This window comes from Elaeis guineensis, chromosome 12, assembly GCF_000442705.2.
Source record: "Elaeis guineensis isolate ETL-2024a chromosome 12, EG11, whole genome shotgun sequence".
Lineage (NCBI taxonomy): Eukaryota > Viridiplantae > Streptophyta > Magnoliopsida > Arecales > Arecaceae > Elaeis > Elaeis guineensis.
The window spans coordinates 2,675,381-2,683,946 of record NC_026004.2 but is presented as its reverse complement, the minus strand read 5'-3'; the positions used below and the strand labels follow the sequence as shown (position 1 = coordinate 2,683,946).

The following is an 8,566-nucleotide window of genomic DNA, read 5'->3' as shown; positions in this document are numbered from 1 at the left end:
ACAATCTATTTCTACGATACACGTTACATGATAATTCGTGTAGAAAACAAATGAGAAATAAAAGTTTTATGACTATTGCTAGATACAGTTCTTTATATTTTCATTCTTCACATAGGACATGTTTTGGAAATGAGCTAACGTGTTAGGTGGATATTATTGCCATATATATCATCTGAGTTATTGGATGTGATCAACTCTCTTTGAGTTATTTATTGATCATTGAGAATCATATAATTCAAAGATCTTAAGTCTAAGCATCAAGTAATCAATTTTTTTCTATTATTTAAATTATTTGAATTTTGATCATATGACATATATGTCATGAGTCCAGTAATTATATGATTTTTGATATGAAAATAATTTAGAGATGATAGAGCATACACAACTCCTATCATCCAATTAAAAAAAAAATGTAACTCTATAACAGTTACATGTAACTCGGATCTAATCACACATATATATTGATGCAACTCTCTCTAAATCTTGTTGAGGAACTAATTATCTTTAAAGATATAAGTTAGAAATTGTTAATAATATTGTGGATAACTTTAAATTCTGACACAAGACTTCTCAATCTAATTGGACCGAGTTTGTCGAAAGGAATTGTTGTATACAAAGATTTTTAATTTATTTAATTTAAAAATATTTATTTCGAAAAGCTCATGGATGGGCCATCAGAGGTTGTCAAGTAACCATTAGACTCGTGTTGCAAAAATCTAATTCAATTAGATGAATTTGACCAATGTCAGGCAGTATCATTTTTTACCTAGAATGCTGACATAAACCTTAGTTGTTGTCACAGAAATGGTGACACATTTTGGCCGGTTCGGGCAATTTTGATGCTATTTGTGCCAATGTCAGAGAGATTTTTTTTCAAAAACTGAAAATTTTTATTTTTATAGAATAAATAGTAAAAAGTGCTGCATGACGTAGCCGTTGCGAGAAAAATGCAACAACAATTACAAGGCTGTTATAAGGTGATAAATGTAGTGATTTTATGCCATAAAAATATGTTTACAGCACCAGAAACCAGACAAAACATAAATAAATAAAAAAAAGTGAAAAGTGCAAAGTTGGTTGTTCCAGCACACTGACATTTATTATTCACACATCATGACAAAAAAAGAAAATCTATTCATAATATTTCAATCTCCATCTCTTTCCTCTTCCCGCCATCACGCCCCCTTAAAACGGCAAGTCGCTGGTGCCGGTGCCAGCCAATGCACCCCTCACGCGTTACCTCACACGACATGTCCTCCCATATCTCGCCGCATTTAACACCCCCCTCCCCCACCCCCTTCAGCAAAAATTACTTCTTCCAGAACCGCCACACACGAATGCCACCACTCCACGCCTTTTATCCCCCCGAGAAAGAGCCGTTTCGTTCCCTTGCCTTATCCACGTGTCGCCTATATGGCCTTCCACGTCACCAAAGGCGGTCAAATCCTGTCTGTCTCCAGACAGCTGACCACTGTCCGGTACGGCCCCGTTCCCGACCAACCAAATCCCACTCCACTCTCCAATCCCACAGAATAACATCAAAGGCTCTGATAACTAACGTCTATCCAGTACCACCAATCGGATGTTGTCGTGCGTACGTTGTAATAGTTCCTGCGGGACAGCAAACCGGCGGGCGCGTTTTTAATTGGAGCATCGAATTTATCAATTCTCAGGAGATTCTGCACGCGCGCCTGCGACGCTCCTATAAAACCCTCCCTCCCTCCCTCCCCCTCTCTCTCTCTCTCCCCCCGCCTGCAGACTAGACTGGAGAGAGAAGAGAAAATATAGATTTATCCACCTGTGCCTGCCCCTGCCTTATTTCCCCTTGTCGCCCAATTTTGCCCTCTGCTTTTCCGAACCCCCGCCCCCGTGTTGTCTCCACTCTACACAGCCCGAGGCCCTCACGCTTCCCAAAATACCCCTCCCCCATCGCTAAAGCTTAAGTCTCTTCCCCCGGTGCCCTTATTCATTGTCATTTCATTTTATCCCCAATTATCTGAAAATTCTCGCCTCTATTAAATAACTAATACCCCTCACCTCCGCCTTCTACTCTCCACCGCGGCTGCAGCGCCAGTGAGCGTTGCTTCCTCTTACCGCGAGAGAAAGAGAGGGATGGGGAAGGAAGAGAAGCTGGTGGTGGAGGTGGTGGCGGCGCACAACTTGATGCCTAAAGATGGGCAGGGTTCGTCGTCGCCGTTCGTGGAGGTGGAGTTCGAGCACCAAAAGCGGCGGACGAGCTCGAAAGCGAAGGACTTGAACCCGGTTTGGAATGAGAGGTTGGTTTTCTCTATCTTTGATCATGATGATTTGCCCTACCGTGCCATTGACGTTGGTGTCTACAATGAGCGCGGGGTCGGTCCCGGCGGCCGGAACTTTTTGGGGAAGGTGCGCGTTCCCGCCGCCGGCGTCCCTGCCCCGGGGGAGGAGGCCGTTCCCCAGCTCTTCACCCTCGAAAAAAGGAGCCTTTTTTCTCACATTCGCGGAGAGATAAGTCTTAAGATATACCGGACCACCGGCGACGGAGCCCCCGCGGCGGCGGGGAACAATGATAAGAGGGTTGCGAAGGCCAAGGCGCACGTGCCGGAGAAGCCGCAGACGAAACAAGCCGCGATGGCGGTGGTCCAACCTCCTCAAACCCAGAAGCCCGCTGTGCCGCCGGTTGGGCCGGCCGACCACCCTGCTCCGCCCGACGTCAAGCCGGTGGTGCTCGCCTCTGGCTCGCCCATGGGCCATGAACCGTACCCCGGCGCCGGGGTCATGCCCGTCGGCCAGGACTTCGCTCTGAAGGAGACCCGTCCCCAGCTCGGCGGCGGAGGCGGTGGTGGCGGCGCCCACCGCAACAAGGCGAGCGCCACCTACGACTTGGTCGAGCAGATGCAGTACCTTTACGTCCGGGTGGTCCGCGCCCGGGACCTCCCTCTCGCCGGGGGCGGCGAGTCCCACGCGGAGGTGAAGCTCGGGAACTACCGGGGGCTGACCCGCCCTGCCGGAACCCACTACTGGGACCAGGTTTTCGCCTTCTCCAAAGACACCATCCAGTCGTCGGCGGTGGAGATATTCGTCAAGGAGAAGGACAAAGAGGATTTCATCGGACGGCTGGCTTTCGATCTCAGCGAGGTCCCGCGACGGGTCCCTCCGGACAGCACGCTGGCTCCGCAGTGGTACCGAATGGAAGACAGGAAAGCGGAGAAGGTCAAAGGAGAGGTCATGGTCTCGGTCTGGTTCGGGACCCAGGCGGACGAGGCCTTCGCCGAGGCCTGGCACTCCAAGGCCGCCGGTGTCCACGGGGACGGCCTCGCCTCAATCAAATCCAAAGTATACGTCGCGCCCAAGCTCTGGTACCTCCGCGTCTCCGTTATCGAGGCCCAGGATCTCGTCCCCGGCAAAGAAGGCGCCGCCGCGATGGGCCGGTTGCCGGACCTCTTCGCTAGGGCCCAAGTCGGGAACCAGGTGCTCCGGACCCGGTCCGCCCCCGTCACGCCGAATCGCGGTCCGTCCAACCCACTCTGGTACGAAGATCTCATGTTCGTCGTGGCGGAGCCGTTCGATGACGTGTTGATGGTTTCTATCGAGGACCGTCTGGGTCCCAGCAAGGACGAGATCCTGGGCCGGGTTGTGATCCCGGTTTCGGCCATCGAGCGGCGGATGGACGAGAAGCCGGTGGCGTCCAGTTGGGCCACGCTCGACCGGGGTCAGCCCGGAGGGCCGGGACGGTTCGGGAGCCGGGTGCACCTCCGGCTTAGCCTGGACGGCGGGTATCATGTGCTGGACGAGGCGACCGCGTACAGCAGCGACCTCCGGCCAACGGCGAAGCAGCTGTGGTCCCCGCACGTGGGGGTCCTCGAGCTCGGGGTCTTGGGGGCTTCCGGCCTGATGCCGATGAAGGTCCGGGAGGGGAAGGGTGGGACAACCGACGCCTACTGCGTGGCCAAGTACGGCCAGAAGTGGATCCGGACTCGGACCGTCGTCGATTCGGTGTCCCCCCGGTGGAACGAGCAGTACACCTGGGAGGTGTTCGACCCTTGCACCGTCATCACCGTCGGCGTCTTCGACAACTGCCACATCGACAAGAATCCCGCCCAGGCCGGCGGTGGCGGGCCCCGCGACAGCAGGGTCGGAAAGGTGCGGATCCGGCTGTCCACTCTGGAGACCGATCGGGTGTACACCCACGCTTACCCGTTGCTGATGTTGCATCCATCCGGTGTGAAGAAGATGGGGGAACTCCACCTGGCCGTCCGTTTCTCGTGCGCCAACACAGCGAACATGCTCCATGCCTACATCCGCCCGCTGCTCCCCAAGGTGCACTACGTGGACCCTTTGATGGTTCGGCAGGTGCAGAACCTGCGGTTCCAGGCGACTAACGTGGTGGCTGCCCGGCTAGGCCGGGCCGAGCCGCCGCTTGGCCGGGAGGTGGTAGAGTACATGCTCGACCATGGGTCCCACCTGTGGAGCATGAGGCGGAGCAAGGCCAACTTCTTCCGTCTCGTCTCGGTGCTCTCCGGTCCCATCGCCATCGGCCGTTGGGTCGATGCGACCCGCAGCTGGCACCGCCCCGTGCACTCGTTCCTCTTCGTCGCTCTCTATGTCGTGTTTGCCTTGTTCCCGGAGCTGATCCTTCCGACCGCGTGCTTTACAATGGCGGGAGTGGGGCTGTTGCGGTACCGGTGGCGGCCGCGCCACCCGCCGCACATGGACACCCGGCTGTCGCATGCTGATGCGGTATACGCGGATGAATTGGACGAGGAGTTTGATACGTTCCCGACGAGCCGGAGCGGAGAGCTTGTGCGGATGAGGTATGACCGGCTGCGGAGCGTGGCGGGGCGGGTGCAGACGGTGGTGGGGGACATGGCATCTCAAGGAGAGAGGGTACAGGCACTGCTGAGCTGGAGGGATCCGCGGGCGACGTTCCTCTTCATGCTCTTCTGTCTGATGGCAGCTGCGGTGTTCTTTTTCGTTCCCTTCCGGGCACTGATGGTGGCATGGGGGATCTATGTGCTGAGGCCACCGAGGTTCAGGAACCGGCTGCCGTCGCCGGCGATGAGCTTCTTTAGGAGGCTTCCAAGTAAGGCTGATAGCTTGTTGTGAAAGAAGTGGGAAAAATGGTGCATTGTTTTGGATTCTTGGAAGGTACAGTGGTTTTGGTGTAGTGTTGCTCCCTGGCTAGCTGTTTGTTGCGAGTGGTTGCGTCCCTGTAGCGGTAGGTTGTTTATTTTATCATTATGATGTTGTAGTAATGTGGAACATGGAGCTTGTCGTTTTGTACCAGGTTCCTATGTATTTATATGTAAGTGTTTGTCATGTATTGGTGTTTGTACTTGGTCCAAAGTTGTTTGGAGCAATGTATGGATCATTGCCTTTTTGTTGTTGTTAAAAGGGATTCATGAGTAATTGGTGATTGAAATGCTTTTATCTTTACAGAGTTATCATTGATAGAGCTAGCTGGCTGGATGGATATAAGCAAGCGAAAGTTTCTTGTTATCATGATTTGCCTTTGCTTTATAAATCTAGGGCGGAGGAAAAGCACTTTATCCGCATCATCAAGGATTGGTATTATGAATGGCATTATGACTCCATTTTGTGGTTTGAAGTTGACTACTTTTTTGTGATGGGTATAATATTTTCATCTGGCAAGGGATCTAGAAAGTATGGAACTGCGTTTGATGTTCTCCTCGGTCTCTCCTGGCTGTTTTTTTCTTCTAAAACTTCGAAAAAAGATAGTGTTCATTGAATCTGAGTATTTGGCTAACTGCTGCACTGTTGTCAATTCGGCCAAGAGCATGCGAACATGAAGATATGTACAAGCAAGGAACGTCCGGCCAAGAGAATATAAACATGAACACATACAAGTAATTATGGCTTTTCTAGCAGTGTCTCCGGACACCAAAGTTTAACATTAAAGGCATGGTTCTACTGATTTCAAATCTAATTACTGAAATCAGTTATATGATATGACTCTGTTCTTGGAACACTCCAAGCACATGACTCTCTCTCTCTCTCAAACAAAAATACATGATTCTTCTTTTAAGCATTCATTAGCCGTTTTCTTGTGCACCATTCACCAGCCTATTATGTTCTTACTAACAAGCAGATTACTAAATTAAAATTGTAAAATGCAGGTACAAAGGCAGTATATAGATGAATACTGCATTGTATAGCTAGAGAGAATTCACTACATAGAAAATTGAATCCACGACTAAAAATTGAAATCCAAGATAGGATTCAGAACTCAACAAAAAAACAGGACTTGGAACACTCCAACCCTCCAAGCTTATTGACACAAGACATTCAAAACAACTGCTTGCATAATAACCAAAAATAACAAAAGCCGGAAAAGATCTAATGCTTGCTGGTTGTGGTGCCGCTATTGGCATTTCCCATTCCTGTGGCATTCTTCACCGCATCCATAGCTCCTTGTGCCATCTGCCTTACTTGCTCTCCGGTCTTTAAGAATTTTAAAGAACAAAAGACAATGACGATAAGATGATAAAAGCCATCTAAAGTAAAGGCAAACTGAGAAATGAAATCTCTCCATAGATTTTTTCTTTTTTTAGGAAAAAAAAAGGAAATCATCGAGTAGACTACAGATTGGCCAATTAAATCATCGTAACAAGTGGCGTTTTGGCAATTAAGAGAAACATGGTGGGCATTCATGAGATGAACCTGCTGAAGGAAGCCGGCTGCCTGCTCTGTATTCTCCTGGGCGGACTGGCGGGTGTCCGATGCTCCGCCGGTGATGGAGTGGGCAGTGTCCTTGGCAGACTGGAGCATCTGATCCGCCTTGGCCTGCACGAATCAAAAGGCACCATCAAGTGGTCACGCGTCAACCAAATCCAATCACTAAATCAGCCCAAGAACAAAAGTTAACCTGGCCCTCTCCACGGGCTTTCCCAGAGCTGAAGGTCTGCTGAGTGCTCGACATCTTCCGTGAATACAATTATGAAAAAAAGTATAGTAGTGCACAGCTGGATCTTTCTCACACCTTGGACTTGTGCAGGGACTGGCGTGGGGGATTTATATAGAATTCAATATCGTTATTTGCGGGTGACACGTGCACGCGTTTGATGGAACTGTTGCACGCGTTGGGATTTAGGAGGTGGGAGCGGGTAATAATGCATTTTTTTCTGGTACGAGGGTAATAATGCCTTTGACGAGGTAAAAGTAGTTGCGAAGGAATGGAAACCGTCAAAAGTGCAGCACCTGTGACGAAATCACTGCTCTCCATCATGAAATAAGTATAATGGCATCTCGAACCTAATTGACATTATTTTTTCCGATTTGTTGCACGCGTTTCATTGAGTTCACGCTCTATTAGGGAGCAAATTTTCGTTACAACGATGGTATCATATTATAATAAATTAAATAAAATATAAAAATAAATAAAATATAAAAAATAATATAAGATATTATTTATACAAAATTAATAAACTATATACTAATCAATAAAATATAAATTTTTTTATTAATTTATTATAAATTTAATATGATATTATTTTTATAATAAATTTTTTTTTTATTAGACTGTTACTACGAATCCTTCCGCCTTTCATTCTTCCCGAACTCCAACCGATATCCATATTATCCTACTATCATAAAAAGAATCCAAGTTTTAAATTGGGAGTTGTACTCCATTAGATCTTATCATTGAAAACTAACAATCACAAAAAAAAGAAAAATCTGCATCTCTAACCTTTTAGTTTATTTTTTGTTCTTTTAGTTTATTTTTTGTTCTCTTTGGAAAGTGACTTTAAAGTTCGCCGATGATGCATCTCTTTTTGATCATTGAAATTATGCCATGGGTTTTTCCTCCTTGGATCGGAGCATGCTCAACCCAAGAGTCTTCAAAAAAATGACTGCAAAATAAAAATAACTCAAAATAAGCCTACATGGGGTAGCAAAAATGGTCAATATAACTCTACCATGAGCTGGTACATATTATGGTTAGTGTTGGAGGCAAAAGAGTACTGCAATACAGCATTCGAGTTGCTCTCTCTAATTAAAATCTCCTTAATAAAAATGATAGATAAGCTAAATGCCTTGGTCCAAGTGCATGCATGTGGCAAACATAATAGTGAATACATGCGAATAAATGATCACTATTATTGCAAGGCTCCAATTCGAGATGAATATGGCTAAGGTCGGATTCCTTCCGATTGAGAGCTTGGCACTAATCTAGGATCGAAACATCGAAAAAAATCTATAAGAAAATTTCATTCTCGTCAAAGGTTCTCTAACAAAAGATCTTTTAATGCTTAAGTTAGCTAGAGCTTGAGAATAGTAGAGGAAAGAGAAAGATGGGAGCAATAGTGAATTTTTTTCTCCAAAGTCGAACTTGTCTGAGAGTCCCTTTGTTATTTTTTTAAATAAAGATGGTGCCACAGACCATTATGTTTGAATTTGGTAGGTCATTAGGCCCTAATCCCCTAAGTTACTAGGTTTCAATCTGATAGATGCTAGGATAGATAATCCGTCTATCAATTTGCAAATCAGAATTAGAACTGTCAAAACAGATCGGTCCATCCTGACTCATCCTGATCTGCCTCTAAACGGGGCAGGACGAGCTAGCCCG

The 8,566-nt window shown here is 47.5% G+C and overlaps 2 protein-coding genes across 2 annotated transcripts; one reads left to right on the top strand and one right to left on the bottom strand.

Moving 5' to 3' along the window:
- Positions 1 to 1,750: 1,750 nt before the first annotated feature.
- Positions 1,751 to 5,426, top strand: LOC105055785 (FT-interacting protein 3). Its single transcript, XM_010937776.4, has one exon. The coding sequence runs from the start codon at positions 2,113 to 2,115 to the stop codon at positions 5,083 to 5,085; it is 2,973 nt and encodes a 990-aa protein (XP_010936078.1). The 5' UTR covers positions 1,751 to 2,112; the 3' UTR covers positions 5,086 to 5,426.
- Positions 5,427 to 6,117: 691 nt separating this feature from the next.
- On the bottom strand, positions 6,118 to 6,982 carry LOC105055784 (uncharacterized). The gene is made up of 3 exons (XM_010937775.4): positions 6,866 to 6,982; positions 6,661 to 6,783; positions 6,118 to 6,441 (listed from the first exon to the last, which is right to left on the bottom strand). Exons 1-3 carry the CDS (start codon positions 6,917 to 6,919, stop codon positions 6,337 to 6,339), a joined length of 282 nt encoding a protein of 93 aa, XP_010936077.1. The 5' UTR covers positions 6,920 to 6,982; the 3' UTR covers positions 6,118 to 6,336.
- Between the last annotated feature and the right edge of the window lie 1,584 nt (positions 6,983 to 8,566).

Excerpts from the sequence above, each read along its gene's own strand:
- LOC105055784 (XM_010937775.4), bottom strand. The coding sequence starts at position 6,919 with ATGTCGAGCACTCAGCAGACCTTCAGCTCTGGGAAAGCCCGTGGAGAG. Across the intron at positions 6,784-6,865 it reads AAGCCCGTGGAGAGGGCCAG|GCCAAGGCGGATCAGATGCT; the intron begins GTTAACTTTTGT and ends TGATTCGTGCAG. Across the intron at positions 6,442-6,660 it reads CAGCCGGCTTCCTTCAGCAG|ACCGGAGAGCAAGTAAGGCA; the intron begins GTTCATCTCATG and ends AAATTCTTAAAG.
- LOC105055785 (XM_010937776.4), top strand. The coding sequence starts at position 2,113 with ATGGGGAAGGAAGAGAAGCTGGTGGTGGAGGTGGTGGCGGCGCACAAC.